The 17,231-nt window shown below is 36.4% G+C and overlaps 1 protein-coding gene across 1 annotated transcript in view; it reads right to left on the reverse strand.

The window, feature by feature from the left end:
* Nucleotides 1-17,231, reverse strand: part of COMMD10 (COMM domain containing 10) — a 265,416-nt gene that overhangs the window by 157,786 nt on the left and 90,399 nt on the right. The window contains exon 5 of the mRNA XM_049873632.1: nucleotides 15,271-15,381. Within this exon, the coding sequence (XP_049729589.1) occupies nucleotides 15,271-15,381 (111 nt within the window). The remainder of the gene's footprint in view (nucleotides 1-15,270; nucleotides 15,382-17,231) is intronic.

Genomic DNA, 17,231 nt, shown 5'->3' on the forward strand with positions numbered 1-17,231 from the left:
TAAGGAGCACTCTGGCTATGCTTCTTCCAAGATAGATTTGTTTGTTCTTCTGGCAGGACACAGTATATTCAATATTCTTTGTTAACATCACAATTCAAAGGCATCAATTCTTCAGTATTCTTTATTCACTGTCCAGCTTTCGTATATGTATGGGCAACTGAAAATACCATGGCTTGGGTCAGGAGCACCTTAGTCCTCAAAGTGACATCTTTGCTTTGATTTTTGATAGGAATCAAAATTTCTCTGAAACAAGCAACTTATCAGAGTTTGTAAAAATTAGATCATATTAATGCTGTCTCTTCCTTTTGCTAGTAGCAAGGGGCAGGATAAGTGGTAAGATAAAGCACAACACTGTTCTAACAATCCATTTCAAATCAAGGAGTAGCCTACTGGCTACACATAAAGGACTCCTAAGGTATGGAGAAAATTTTCACATCGTTAGACCACTTCAGTTTCCAACCTCATGGAAGAGAGTTCAGAGTAGACCTGACACTAGGTTTTAATGGATCCACTTCCTCATCTTAAATATACTACACACCTGACCAAGCAACAGAGGCCTGAAGATTAAAATAGAAAATCCCTGAGTGATCCTGGAACTAATGTGCCTACCTATGCCTCCTCTGTACCACAAACTACTCTAGGGGGGCTATGGCTAGCATTCCAGTTCTTTCTCCCATCAGTTTCTCACTCTCCACTACCCGCCCCCACCAGCATGTCCTCACTTTCCACCAGACCCAATTTAGTTTCTATAGTCAATCACTAAAATCACTCCCTTGTGTACATAGCCAACCCCCTTGTCCCTCTCACCCTTCACACCTGGCAAAGAAGAAATCCTGATTAAACTCAATTTTCCAACTACTCCACATCTGCACCAGAGCTAAAATGGATGAAGAAAAACACACAACCTTCTCATAGAATCTCAAGTGGGCAATCAGCACTGTTCGATAACAGTGTTAAATACCATAAAATAACTACTTTGTTGATTTTCCCAATCTCCAAAATGACTATTTCATACTTTCTTGTCTCTTCTCAAACCTCCTAGGCCTTTTCACTCCCCCAAGCTGATGACTGCATTGAGAAAATAGAAGCAATCAGACATTTACAACCTTCTCTTACCAATACCAAAATTACCTACCTAACCCACACTCTTCCTTCTCTCCTTTTATGACAGATGACATGTCCTCACTCCCAACAAAGTCCAATCCTTCCATTTGTGCTGTGGATATTTTATCTTCTCACTGTCTTAAGGAAATTATATCCGTCTCCTTCCTGCATCATCAATTGCCCCACTGGATCTTTGGCATCAGCATATAAACGTCCTCTAATAATATATATCCAATCACTTAATGCACATTCCTCTGTAGCTACCGTCCTATTTCTCTGCTTCTTGCAACAGTTGTGTATATACTTGTTTCTATTGTCTCTTCATATTCTTTCTCCAATGTACTCTAGACAGGCTTCCTTCTCTTCCTGTCCATTGAGGTTACAATTGTCAAAGTCATCAAAGAACTCCATTTTACCAAACCCAACTGTCACATATCCATTCTTCTCTTTCTTGACTTCTCAATAGCATTCAATACTGTCCTCCATCTTGAAACATTTCTATCTCCTGCCCCACACAGTAATGACCAATGACCTCCATGTTGCTAAACTCATTTTTTCCACCATATAGTGATCATAAGTGTAAGCTTTGGAATCAGAGAGGCTCCATCACTTTCTCATTTCCGATTTAGGGCAAGATGCTTAATGACTGAGCCTCAGTTTATCTACAAATAGGGAAAATACTAGTACCTAACTCACAGCTGTGAGGATTATATTAGTACCCCTTGCCCTTCTCCCTTACCCCCTCCTCTCCTCCCATTTATTAGTTGCCAGCATTTGATACTAATACCTCCAAGAAACTCTCTTTTCTTTTAGCTTCTTCCCAATCACCATCACAACCAGTTGTTGTCAAGTCAAATCTGACTCATGGCGAACCCATGTGTGTCAGAGTAGAGCTGTGCTCCATACGGTTTTCAATGGCTGCTTTTTCAGAACTGGATTACCAGGCCTTTCTTTCAAAGAACCTCTGGGTGGACTTGAACCTCTTTCGGTTAGCAGCTGAGCACATTAACCATTTGCACTACCCAGGGACTCCTCCCCCAACTCTACTTACCCTTTAAATATAGTGTTCGTAGAGTTCTATACTCTCTCCCTAAGCAATCTTTTCCAGTCTCGTAACTGAAATTATAATCTAAATTTCCGTGATTTCCAAATCTCAATTTCTAGTTTATAATTTTTTCCCAAGCCCCAGACTTGTATATACAACTGCCAACTGGACATAAATCATCTAAACATCTCAGGTACCTCATACTCAATATGCCCTAAGATAAACCTTTTTTCACATACATTTCTCCATCTGGAATAACACCCCTGCCTTCTTGGTGTCTAATTCTTTGCTGTCAGTTTCCATTGCTCCATGTACTCCCTGTTTTATAACAGTCACTATACTTATACTTACTGGCTTAAAATATGTATCCCCTGCTAGATGATGAGCTCCATGATGGAAAATAAAACCTTGTCTGTATCAAGATATCTTGCCCAGTATCTCACACATAGTACATTCTAGTAAATATTTCTTGGATGGAACTCAAACCCTTAAAAAATTATTGTTGAGTTGTTTATTGTTAAGTAACTTAGCACTCTTATTTCAAAATGCTTAAATCACTCACTTCTATTACTGTCATTTCTAATCCACAAAAATATATCAGAGTGTAAAGGTATTTCTAATCACATTCTGTTTGAGGAATTCTACAATTATCACATACCCCTGGACTGCAAAGTTTACAATAATAAATAACATATATATACCTGAGTTTGAAGTCTCGAGGGTCTACAGCTAGGAAAGACAAGCAAAGGTAATACTGTCTTACTTTGGAATTTTTAGAAAAAAATAGTAAAAAGTTAATGTTTTAATTTTGAAATGCATGAACTTTCTGGCTAATTTTTTAAAGGATTTTCTTCTGCAAGACCCTTTTATCATTTTCTACACATGAATAAATACTAAACTCTATCAAACTTACCGCACATTTTTTGTTTGCTTTAGCACATCAAAAGTAAGTAGTATAACACTACTTGTCATGGACTGAAATATGTCCCCCCCCCCCCCCAAAAAATATGTCTATCAACTTGGTTAGGCCATGATTCCCAGTATTGTGTGGTTGTCCTCCATTTTGTGATTGTAATTTTATGTTGAGAAGATTAGGGTGGGATTGTAACACCACCCTTAACCAGATCACCTCCCTGATTTAAGGTAAATGGGGTTTCCCTGGGGTGTGGCCTGTACCACCTGTTATTTCTCAAGAGATAAAAGGAAAGGGAAGCAAGCAAAAAGCTGGGGGCCTCGTACCACAAGAGAGCAGCACCGGCAGCAAAGTGCGTCCTTTGGACCCAGGACCCCTGTACCTGAGAAGCTCCTTGACCAGGGGAAGATTGATGACGAGGACCTTTCTCCAGAGCCGACAGAGAGAGAAAGCCTTCCCCTGGAGCTGACACCCTAAATTTGGACTTGTAACCTACTAAAAAAAAAAAAGACTGTGGAAAAATAAATTTCTCTTTATTAAAGCCATCCACTTGTGGTATTTCTGTATGGTAGCACTAGATAACTATTATAGTACATTAATTAATTAGCTAATGTTAGCTTATATAGTCTTATCATGGATAAATATAGACTTTCCATTAGGCAGTCTGAAATGTGGAAAAAAAACATAAATACACACATACAGAGATGTGTTCACTTGGTGATCATCTAATGAGCTATATACTTATGATCTGAAAACTTCAATACACTTCAAAACATAAGGTTATATTTTAAAAGTCACATAATTACGGAACTAAAAACATACATGAAACTGAAGAAGTTTCTCATTTAGAAAATACCATAGCTTTAAAGATATGATCATTCAGAAATGGATCACATTAAAAAAGGATAAAAAACAAAATCAAGAATCAAAAATTAGAGTCACAAAGCCTTAGAATATTTAGATAAATTTCATTCCCAAAGAAACAGGTTTTGTTTTTAAAGTATCTGGGCAATTATCTAACATATAAAGGTTGCTTCTATTTTCTGTAACTAGCAGAGTGATCAGATTGCTTCCACATATTGCATAGTAAGAAAAAACACATATAATGAAAGTTTAATTTGAACACTAATGGAATAAAAAATTATAAGCGTGTACTCTATAATATTACAAATAATCAGCTTTTCATTGGTGTCCTAAAATTATCCAATGTAACTAAGTAGTTATCAAAGAACCTGTTTATGAGGTGGTAGTATCATTCTTTTCTCCAGAAGCTACCAAATCCTTTTAATGGAACCTCTGAGTTTCTGTGAGCATGTTCCAAAATTTTTTCAAAAGCATGTGGCCAACTATAAACCCATTGCCGATGACTCGATTCCAACTCATAGCAACACCACAGGACAGAGGAGAACTGCCCCATAGGGTTTCCAAGGAGCGCCTGGTAGATTCAAACTGCTGACTTTTTAGTTAACATCCAAACTGTTAAGCACTACACCACCAGGGTTTCCACAACCAGAGAAAGATAATTTACGGGTTTATCTCCTTTTACTCAGTAATTATATTCCTAGGAAATAACCGTAATATCAAGGAAGCTTTATTCATTTATCATTCATTCATCATTCAATGTATGTTTGTTGAGTACCTACTAAGTATATACTCTCAAAGATGTTTATCACAAAACATTATGTTAGCAAAATTATGGAAACAAACTCACTGACAATGGAGGAACAACGCCAAAATATGACGCAGACATTTAATATCTTAGTGATGAGTTTGAAAAATAGGGAAAAGTGTTTTTTTACAGAATTAAGTAAAAAGGCAGAACACAAAATTAAACCAGTCATCTGATCATACTGGGAAAAAAAGTATGCACAGAAAACAAAAACCACTGAAATAAAATAGATCAAATATTTTGACTGCATCTGGTAATAAGTCTATGACTTTTGTTTTTTTGTATTTATTATTTTCAAGTTTTCTATAATAAGCATATACAGCTTAGGGAATTAAAAAAAAAACCATATTATGAAAAAACTACAACAAAAAAAAGACACGTAATATTCAACAACCAATTCACTTGGGAAGAAAATCCACTGACCTAACTTAAAAACTTCTTGAACACTGACTAACCAGCCTAAATGGCATGAATGAAAGTTGTTACCTTGATATATAACGGCTGTAGACAAAGCTTACTTTATAAAATTACTGATTACAATAAGGAATAAAAGTCCAAAAACTTTACAGAATTTCTCTTCAGCCCACAAGATAAAATCATATCGTAGAAAAAGGAACAATTACTATTTATTGGGAAGAAAAAAATCTGATTGATGAATGCGATTGTCTTCACATAGCTATATTTAGTACTGAACAATAATAAAACTTTTAATTGTTTCCTAAGCCAAATAAGAACATTTTGCTATTTTTAAAAATGAACAATAAGTTAACAGATAGATAGGAAAAAACAACTGAAAGGTCATATTGCAAAACAGCGTTATAAGTGTTGAAATTATACTTGATTTTAATTTACTTGTTTCTATATTTCTCAAAATTTCCACCATAAACATGTATAACAGCTATAATATAGAAAAATAAACTTAAATTATCTAGGGGATATACTGAAGCATACTCACATACAGATTAAAGTAATAAAAATACATCTGGAAAATCCAGACCAGCTCAGGAGAATGGCTCAGAAAAATCTGATGGTTCTTCCAGATCAGTCAATACTAACATCACTTTTTTTTTTTATTGTACTTTAGATGAAGGTTTACAGAACAAACTAGTTTCTCATTAAACGGTTAGTACATATATTGTTTTATGACACTGGTTAACAACTCCACGACATGTCAACACTCCCTTCTTGACCTTGGGTTCCCAATCACCAGCTTTCCTGTTCCCTCCTGCCTTTTAGTCCTTGTCCCTGGGCTGGTGTGCCCCTTTAGTCTCATTGTTTTATAAGCCAGTCTTATCTTTGGCTGAACGGTGAACCTCGGGAGTGACTTCATTATTGAGCTAAAAGGGTGTCCAGGGGCCATACTCTCAGGGTTTCCCCAGTCTCTGTTAGACCAGTAAGTCTGGTCTTTTTTTGTAAGTTAGAATTTTGTTCTATATTTTTCTCCAGCTCTGTCCGGAACCCTTTATTGTGACCCCTGTCAGACCAGTCAGTGGTGGTGGCCAGGCGCCATCTAGCTGTGCTGGACTCAGTCTGATAAAGGCAGTGGTAGATGTGGTCCATTAGTCTTTTGGACTAATCTTTCCCTTGTATCTTCTTGTTTTCATTCTTCCTTTCTCCCGCAGGGGTGAGACCAGTGGAGTATCCTAGATGGCCGATCACAGGCTTTTACGACCCCAGACGCTACTCACCAAAGTAGACTGTACAACATTTTCTTTATAAACTATCTAACATCACTTCTTAGGGCACTAAAATATTTTAAATTTCTATAACAAGAATTCATGACTTGAGTAGCAAGTGTATTTTTCTCCTTCTCCCTGAGAAATCTGTCATAAATAAGATCTAGGAAGGTTATTTTGTTTTTCAGTGATAAAGCCTATTTCTTTGTTCAGAAGACATCAACATTGATGGTATCATATAGTCCCTAAAACAAAATTTGTTAATAAACGCATCCTCTGTTGAATAAACTGACATGACAACATCAAAATATATGACTACATGTCCTGTATAAAAGTGTATGTTAGTCTCTTTCATTTGGCTAAAACTGTAAAATTATTTCAACTGAATCAAATAAAAGGAATAGAGGAAATTTAGAATCCAAATAACTATAATCTTCTGAGGAACAAAAAATAAAAATCAACCACTGGATCTCAAAATAGCTTTCGGCATCCTACAACACATATACCTATTATAGGATCAACTACTCAACTATTAAATAGATAAAACAGTATCTTATCTATGAATACAGCACATGACTCAAATAAAATTGTCTAGTTTCAAAACCTAGCTTTGATGTTTATTAGTTGCATTACCCGAGAAAACTGCTTAACTTCTATGTGTTTCTATTTCTCCATCTTTCTACAAAATGGGAATAATAATAATTCCTACCTGGAAGAGATGCTTTGAAGATTAAACAAGGTAATATCGTATCCAGTTCTGAAAAAAGTTTTCTTTTTCCTTTTTCCAAATCAAAACGGAATTTGTCATGAATTTCAGAAATAAAAATGAAGAACTCTCACTAATGAAATTGGTATTAGAAAGTCCTGAGTTCACTCAAAATCATAACTACCTGTCCATAAAGTACCTTCTATAACCTGAGTATGACCCAGCTTAATGTTAGCATGATAGAAATTTCTGTCCTCCAGGTGATTTTATCCCAGTTGGTTCAAAAACATAGAATGGGATATAATCTTAAAAGATGTACAAAATATTTTGATGTTGTTAGGCGCCAAGGAGTCACTTCTGACTTCATAGTGACCCTATGTACCACAGAACAAAACACTGCCCAGTCCTGTGCCACCTTCACAATTGTTGCTATGTTTGAGCCCACTGTTGCAGCCATGTGTCAATCCATCTCGCTGACAGTATTCCTCTTTTTCACTGACCATCTACTTTACCGAGCATGATGTCCTTTCTAGGCACTGGTCCCTCCTGATTAACATGTCCAAAGTACCTGAGACGTGCTCTTAAGGAGCATTCTGGTTGTACTTCTTCCAAGACAGATTTGTTTGTTCTTCTGGCAGTCCATGGTATCTTCAATATTCTTCACCAACACCAAAATTCAAAGGCATCAGTTCTTCTTAGGTCTTCTTATGCATTGTCCAGCTTTCGTATGCATATGAGGCAACTGAAAATACCACGGCTTGAGTCAGGCGTACCTTAGTCCTCAAGGTGACATTTTTGCTTTTTAAAACTTTAAAGAGGTCTTTTGCTGCAGATTTATCCAATGCAACACATCGTTTGATTTCTTGACTGCTGCTTCCATGGGTGTTGATTGCAGATTCAAGTAAAATGAAATCCATAACAACTACAATATTTTCTCCATTTATTAGGATGTTGCTTGTTGGTCCAGTTGTGAGGATTTCTGTTTTCTTTATGTTGAGGTGCAATTCATACTAAAGGCTATGGTCTTTGATCTTCATCAGTAAGTGCTTCAAATCCTCTTCACTTTCAGCAAGCATGGTTGTGTCATCTCCCTAACGCAGGCTGTTAATGAGTCTTCCTCCAACTCTGAAGCTGCATTCTCTGTCATGTAGTCCGGATTCTCAGATTTTGAATAACTATGGTGAAAGGCTACAACCTTGATGCATACCGCATACCTTTCTTGAATTTAAAACACCCAGTATCCCCTCGTTCTGTCTGAACAACTGCCTCTTGGTCTATGTACAGGCTCCACGTGAGCACAATTAAGTGTTTTGGGAATCCCTTTCTTTGCGATGTTATCCATAATTTGCTATGATCAATACAGTCAAACACCTTTACGTAGTCAATAAAACATAGGTAAATATCTTTCTAGTATTCTCTTTCAGCCAAGATCTGACATTAGCAATGATATCCCTCATTTCATGTTCTCTTGGGAATCTGGCTTGACCTTCTGGAAGTTCTCTGTTGATGTTCTGCTAGAGCCATTTTTTGAATTATCTTCAGCATAATTTTTACTTGCACATGATACTAATGATATTGTCCAATAATTTCTGGATTCCACTGGATCACCTTTCTTTGGAATGGGCACAAATATGGATTTCTTTCAGTTGGTTAGCTAGGCAACTGTCTTCCAAATTTCTTGGCATAGATGAGTAAGCACCTTGAGCACTGCATCAATTTGCTGAAACATCTCAATTGGCATTCGGTCAATTCCTGAAGCATTGTTTTTCCCCAATGCCTTTAGTGCAGCCTGGACTTTTTCCTTCAGTACCATTGGTTTTGATCATATGCTGTTTCCTGAAATGGCTGAATATTGGCCAATTCTTTTTGGTACAGTGCCTGTGTATCCCTTCCATCTTCTTTTGATGTTTCCTGCGTTGTTCAATTTTTTACCAATAGAATCCTTCAATACTGCAATTGGAAACTTGAATTTTTTCTTCAATTCTTCCACCTTGAGAAATGCCAAGTGTGTTCTTCCCTTTTGGTTTTCTAACTCTAGGTCTTTCCACATTTCATTTTAACACTTTTTGTTTTCTCGAGCTGCCCTTTGGAATCTTCTGTACAGCTCTTTCAGTTCATCATTTCTTGAGTTCACTTTACCTATTCCAAATTCAAAAGCAAGTTTCAGAGCCTATTCTAAGGTCCATTTTGGTGTCCTCCCCCCCCCCATTCTGTCTTTTTAATGACCTTTTGCTTTCCTCAAGTATGATGTTTTTGATGTCATCCCACAATTTGTCTGGTCTCCAGTCGCTGGTGTTCAGTGTGTCAAATCTATTCCTAAGATGGTCTCTAAATTCAGGTGGCATATAATCAAAGTTGTACCTTGGCTCTCGTGGACTTGTTTTAATTTTCTTCATGTTCAACTTGAATTTGTATATGAGCAACTGTTCTGCAGTTGGCCCCTGGCCTTGTTCTGACTGATGATATTGAGCTTTTCCATCATCTCTTTCCACATAGTCAATTTGATTCCTGTATACTCCATTCAGCGAGACCCATGTGTATAGTCACCGTTTATGTTCTTGAAAAAAGGTATTTACAATGAATAAATCGTTGGTCTTGCAAAATTCTATCATACAATCTCCAGTTTCTATCACCAAGGCCAAATTTTCCAACTACTGACCCTTCTTTGTTTCTAATTACCAATAATTATCAGTGTATCTTGATGGCATGTCTGATCAATTTCAGGCTGCAGAAGTTGGGAAAAATCTTCAATTTCTTCATCATTGGCATTAGTAGTTGATACGTAAATTTGAATAAATAGTCGTATTAACCCGTCTTCCTTGCAGGCATGTAGATATTATCCTAGACTGACAGGGTTTTATTTCTGGATAGATCTTGAAATGCTGTTTTTGACAATGAGTGTAACACCATTCCTCTTCGTTTTGTCATTCCTGGCATAGTGGACTATATGATTATCTGATTCAAAATGGCCAATACCACTCCATTTAGGTCACTAATGTTTATGATAGCAACCTTCAAGTGTTCTACTTCATTTTTGACAACTTCCAATTTTCCTAGATTCATACCTTGTACATTTCACATTCCGATTATGAATGGATGTTTACAGCTGTTTCTTCTCAAAATGGCATGGCTCAAAATGAGACGGAACAGCTGCAAACAAAATATATTTACAATCTCTGTATCACAAAACATTACAGGCAATCCCTAAGTTATGAACATGATCCTTTCCTATGTGCTTTTAAGTCTAAGTAAGTCTTTACGTGAAATTTGTAGGTTTTTAAAGTCAGAACAGGTGCATGTGGTTCTTATTTAGCCTTACTTTAGTGCAAGAAAAGACCCGAAGCCTTTTCAATGATTTAAAAGATGCATGTGAAGGTGACTGTGGTAAGAATTTGTTGCAAGTAGGGGTTGTTTCAATTATTTCAAAGTGAGGGAAAATTTACATAACATTAAAGGGTAAGTAGGAGTTGTCCCTATATCAGATGTTTGTAACCCAGGGACTGACTATATTTGTCTTTAACATCAAATTTACTGAACAAAATGCAAGAATGCAAGATTAAGAGCAAAATTTAAATATCTGTATTTTTTTTTTTTTAATTTCAAAGTTTAAGTGTTGTCATTGTAAAATTACCCTCATTTGTGACATATGACATTGGTATTCTTTACAAATAAGAACTTCAACTGATTCTGATTAGCCTGGAACTAGTTCCACTATAACCTAATAGAGCCATGCAAGTCTTGGAGATAATTTTATCCTTTTTTCTCATAAAGAAATTACACAGAATATAACAGAATGGACAGAAAAGTCCATAGTGTAGAAGGCTGTCTAATAAATTTCATTTTGGCAAATGAACATATTCAAATTAATAAATGCTGAAATCATGATGATTTCATTTATTTGTTCTGTATATATCTGATCAATAGGCATTAATTTTGTTAATGGAAACAAGAGAACTCTATTGTTATATACAGATTAGGAATGTAAACATTTAGTACTTCCCACTGCTACAGACTTTACAAGTTATTTTGAATGTTATTTCAAATAACACTGTAAATGCCAGAGAACGTTAGGTAAGCAAGGAGCTCTACTGCCCCCTAATGAAACAAACCAAAATAATAATAACTAAGACAACTTTTGAGCTCTGTGGAACTGGAAAATAATCTTACTTTGCTAAATGCAATAGACAAAACACTAACACAATTAACTGGGAACAACTAGAATATATGTCAAAATACTGTAGGAAAAGCTACAGTCACCTAGTTTTGGTGATAAAATTAGTAGCAAAACAGGAAAGCCCTGAGACAAATGTTCTAAGAGAAAGGAGGCCAAAATAAAACAACGTTATCGGAGGCGATAGCAATTAAAACTTTACTGCAGGCTACACTTTTCATGTGTATGTTGGAAATGAAAGAAGAAAAAGCTTCTTACAAATCATACTTTTCAGTAAATTACGGTAAGTTTTCAGTTCAGCAGCTCAAAATTAAGTGTCATAAAAATATTTGCTCACAATTCACATTAGCCTTAATCATATCAGAGTAAATTTTAAAAACATATATTTTCAGGCAACTACTCTATAAAATATACATTTAAAAAATTTGATTCCTATTTTAAACAAACACCAATTTTCTATAAGTATGACAACTTTATACTTCACAGTATTTTATATCATAAACTAAACAGTGGTAATTTTTTAATTTCTTTTAGTAAAAGCTCTCTCTTTAACAAATCTGTTTTTTAAAACCTGCTTTCGAATCTTTTTTAACTTAATATTTCAACCTGTGAAGAATTCCTCTGAATTCTCATTTCAGAATAGAGCAATTGTTTGGTGGAAAAGTAATTTCTTATCCTTAGTAACAGGAGTTACATAAAAATTAACATCAAGGAACCAGATGAAGTAAGAGTACAAAGAATAGAATATCAGATCACAAAACCTAGGAGAATGTAAACAAAAGAAAAATCAGCAACTGCAGGTGACAGCTGACTAAGAGGGGCAGGGGCACAGTAAACTGCTCTTTTACAGCTGGGGCACATATTTGGAGATGGCATGTTTCTGTCCAGGTTGACAGTGGTTTTATACTCCATCATGGGTCTATTTTGCAGGATATAAAACAAATAGGAGCTGAATCCACACAATGCTATACGGCAGGCAGGCAATAAGAGAAAGAAGTTAATGTAAGCCCGTGTACAAGATGAAAAGAATATATCCTCTACATTGTGTGGTGCTACTCTTCTCCCCAGGAGCCCTGGTGGCATAGTGGTTAAAATCTCAGCTGCTAACCAAAAGGTTAGTAGGTTGAATCCACCAGCCGCTCCCTGAAAACCCTATGGGGCAGCTCTACTCTGTCCTGTAGGGACGCTATGAGTCGGAGCCGACTCGACGGCACCTAACAACAACTCTTCTCCCAAAGTGTGTTTGTTAACGAAAATGGTGCTCTGGCTCTGCAGTTACAAGCTTAACCAATGTGCTGATACACACGCAAACACAAAATTTCAAAATAACAACACGGAGAAAAACATAAACGTTTAACTCAAGTCTGTATCTCAAGAGGGTTGGATTTCACATCTGTATTGCCTTCCTGAATTAAAACATGAATTGAAAACATGGCTGTTCTACTGGAAACGTTACTCATTCATTCCTACTCCCTAAAAATATAACAAACATATAGGCACATTGGAAAGCCTGGTGGTGTAGTGGTTAAGTGCTACAGCTGCTAACCAAAGGGCCGGCAGTTCAAATTTGCCAAGCACTCCTTAGAAACTCTATGGGGCAGTTCTGCTCTGTCCTATAGGGTCGCTATGAGTCACAATCAGCTCAACAGCACTGGGTTTGGTTTGGTGTTTTGGTAGGCACATTCTGAAGGTGTAATAAAGGAGCTGGGAAATAAACATTTAGAAATAAATTTCAAATAAAACTAAAGTTTGTCAAAGTCATGATGTCTAAAGCATATGCAATATATGGTCAAAATAATATCCTTCCAACCTATATATAGCTTCTAGCTATTGAGAAATACATGCGAAACACAACAGAGAACGGGTAAGGCTAATTGGAGTATGTGGGTATATGCTGATGTTTTACTCATGGAATAATCCCAGGCTATACCAGTGTGTTCCAGATTTATACATTAAGGAATGCCTTCTCCAGCTCACGGGAGGAAAAGGGCTTTCCAAGCTGTCCTTTCCCTCCCCATTTCCCAGTAAGCATAAATATGGAAAATACGGTCAAGAAATAAAAGGGAGGGAGAATGCAAGAAAAGATTAATTTCATCAAAAGATAAATTTAGTGACAGCTTTGGTTTAAAACAAAGGGGTTTATTTTTTCTTTCACTCAAAAAAGTATTATTGATGATAATAATGATGATGGTAGCTGTTGCCATCGAGTTGATTCTGACTATAGCGACCCAACAGGACAGTGGAGAACTGTCCCTACAGTTTCTAAGGAGCGCCTGGTGGATTTCAACTGCCGACCTTTTGGTTAGCAGCCATAGCTCTTAACCACTCTGCCACCACGGTTTCCAGCTACCATTTACCGAACTTTGAACATAATAGTAGGCCCCTGGACTAAGCACTTTCTATACACTGAGTCATTTAATCTTCAAAAACTGTGAGATAGATACTATTACCTAATTTTACAGATGAAGAAACTGAGTTTCATAAAGACTGAATAACTTGCACAAGGTTAGCTACTAAATTGCAGGGCATAGATAAAATACCAGTCAGTCTGACTCTTAATCACTAAGTTTACACTACTTTCTAGTGAAAATGTATATGAAATGATACTTTTTAATAAATTATATATAAGATGACCCGAGTCAATGGCATAAAATTCTGATTATATGTAACCTGGGGGAGGCACTGGCCCCAGCCAGGAAGGCAGAAATGTGCATGATACAAGTAATAATAATGGAAGTGCTAACAAAGAAGTAAAAATATTTCCATACTTCAATGCCCAGTGTAAATAATAATACTGATTCCATTATTCTCAAATTGCATTCAGCCACAGTAATCCCTCTTTTCTCAGATGTTCCATAACACCTCATTCAAAACTCTATTTGTCTTAAAATGAGATAAAGTCTCATCTATTCAGAAGGAAAAAAAATTGCATCCCACTTCTCTATTTTAAAAAGATAACCAATTTTAATGAAAAAATATAATAAATAGCTCCCACTGATACCAGAAGTACATATTTCTCTATATGACACAGTAAGGACACTTTTATATGGCAACTCTCTGATTTTTGATAACCATGTTCGAGTTGTCCTGAAATTAATACGGAAGGAGAAATTGCCATGTGGTATAAAGCTAGTCTTTACAAAATCCTACTTTGCAAGAGCTACTATTTAAACACTAGCTTAAAAAAAAACTCATTGTCACTCAGTTAATTCCAACTCATGGCAACCTTATAGGACAGGGTGGAGCTGCCCGTAGGCTCCCAAGACACAGCTGGTGGATTTGAACTGCCAACCTTTTGGTTAACAGCTCAATACTCAATCACTGTGCCACCAGGGTTCCACTACACATATACACAAACACAATTCACATCATCATCATATTCCAGGCTTTGGCTGGAAAACAAACAATATTGCCTCTATGTAGCTTAAAAGACAAAATGCCCAAGAATATCCATAAATATCTAAAGCATTAATAGTATAATTTATATAGTCTCCAGCAATTTTTTTCATTGCAGAATTTAAAAGAAGACATTATGAAATATTTCTACAAGGAAAGCATCCTGCAAGACAAGCTATTTCTCCAGATAAATAACAAAGTGATATTTAAATCTGACATCAAAACTTGTCACAAATAAAGACCTGTCAACTGCTTAATTCTTGTTTCTCAATTTTAATCGAATTATGTTTCAATTTTTCAATCCAGACAGCAAAGACCCTAATAACAAAAAAGTAGTAGTTGTTGTTGTTGAGTTGATTCCAACTCATGGTGACACCAGATGTGCAGAGTAGAACTTCTCCACAGGATGTTCAAGGCTGTGACCTTTCAAAAGCAGATCACCAGGCCTGCCTTCCAAGGCACTTCTGGGTGGATTCGAACTGCCAACCTTTCGGCTAATAGTCAAGCACTTAACACCCAGGAATTCTCAAACAATAAGTACAAGACCTAATAAACAAAACACAACATTTCAATGTGATGTCTTTTCTTACCTTTGAATCTTCATTGCTCACTCCTAGCTGTAACACAGCTTGAGGAGATTTTAGTTTTGCTTGAGCAGAGTGAGCCATCTGAAGGTTAAGCTGCCATTCAACCGTCTCTAGCTGTAAAAGACAAGCGCAGATTGAAATCAGATGGTACAGAAGGAGGAAAACAGTCAACTTTAAGCAAATTTCTGCTCAACAGGAATGAACATAGATAGCCTGGACTTAATGGAAAGTCAAGTCTCAGAGCTCCTTAACCCTGCATATTATGCAAATTCTCCCTTTGGGCTCCTTATATTGGGGTCTCGCCATGCCTGTCAAACTCAACAGTAAAACTCGTCTTTAAATATACTCTATTCTAAAATTAAATGTTCTAGAACCAAGCAATGAAGCACACCACAAAAGCCAGCAGTTTTTACACAGCAAATTACTATTCTAAAATAGTACTTTTTAAAGGCAATGATTTTTAAACATTACAATTTTTAACTACTAAATCGAATCTGTTGATAAAATGCACTTTAATTACTTTCTACTGTCTTTCAAAACTCTTTGCATTAGGTAGAATATAGGTAAGTTTCTTTTTTTTTTTTTTTAATTTTGAGAGAAACTAAAGTAGCAGATGGTACAAGGCTTACACAGACACAGTTAGTGAGACTGAACACAGTCAGGCAAAGAACTGGTGCCTACTAATGAGCAGGTGTTACCCAATAGACTACCATGCTTTCCAAAGTACTCTGACTTACTGTGGTTACCAGTTATGACAGAAACTAATTAGAACATTTCTTTTCAATTTGTTAATTAACACAACAGCAAAATTTAATCAGCTAAAAGTAAAGAAAGACTAAAGCAGTTTAATTTTTTTTTTAAATATCAAGCAACATAAACGTGGTTTGAATGAACTTGACAGCTTGTTGTTCTTCGAACCTCAGAACTATTTGAGAATGAGTTTTTAGATTTAATTTTCTGTGAATCTCAAATATCAATATTCAAGGAGGTTCTGTGAAATGCAATTGTCATGTGCCTCTGACATGATCTTAATAATAAATTTAGTAAGACTACCTAAGCTACACTGAATGAGAATGGCAGCCTTACAACAATTTATACTTGACCAGAATGCTAATTGCTTAACTTGAAAGACTGTTCAACAGCTAGCATCATGGTAGTGACTCAAAGCCAAGTTGGAGAGAGAGCAATGAAAGTATTATCTGTTCGAGAAAGGATGTGATGAGGAAATAAAGATACAGTTCTGTTCTTTCTGGCACTGAACCTTTTAGAGGTTATGGGTACAAAAGGGAAAGATGTTGCAGAGACATAATCCATAATGCCACAAGTAAAAAATCAATTTAATGGGGCACCTTAAGTAAGGATCTGTGATGTACTGATCTTTAACACTGACTACAGTGAGCACAGTCTCTGATATCAGCCCACACTATTTTCAACAGCCACATATGCAAGAGACCTTCTGATAAAACAAGACTGTGTCATAACCATTCTCATATATCCAAGCATTTGAAGACATGCCACCGTCAAATTGAAAAGCACCCTTAAGGTATTCATATGGATCTGTAATACATTGTATGACCATATTTAACTAGTCCTATCCCTGTCTGTTGGAAACCCTGCTGGTGTAGTGGTTAAATGCTATGGTTGCTAACCAAAAGGTTGGCAGTTCAAATTTACCAGGTGCTCCTTGGAAACTCGATGGGGCAGTTCTACTCTGTCCTATAGGGTCACTATGAGTCAGAATCGACTCGAAGGCAATGGGTTTTTTTATCCCCGTCTTTTAAGTACTTAACGGATGAAGATAAAATATTGAGCATGTAAATTAAAACTTTTCCCAATTGTGGTCAAGCCTTAGCATGAATTAATGCACACCTCTGTTTGTTGTACTGTGGGGGCTTGCACGTTGCTGTGATGCTGGAAGCTATGCCACTGGTATTCAAATACCAGCAGAGTCACCCAAGGCAGAC

This window comes from Elephas maximus, chromosome 2 (assembly GCF_024166365.1).
Source record: "Elephas maximus indicus isolate mEleMax1 chromosome 2, mEleMax1 primary haplotype, whole genome shotgun sequence".
Taxonomy (NCBI): Eukaryota; Metazoa; Chordata; class Mammalia; order Proboscidea; family Elephantidae; genus Elephas; species Elephas maximus.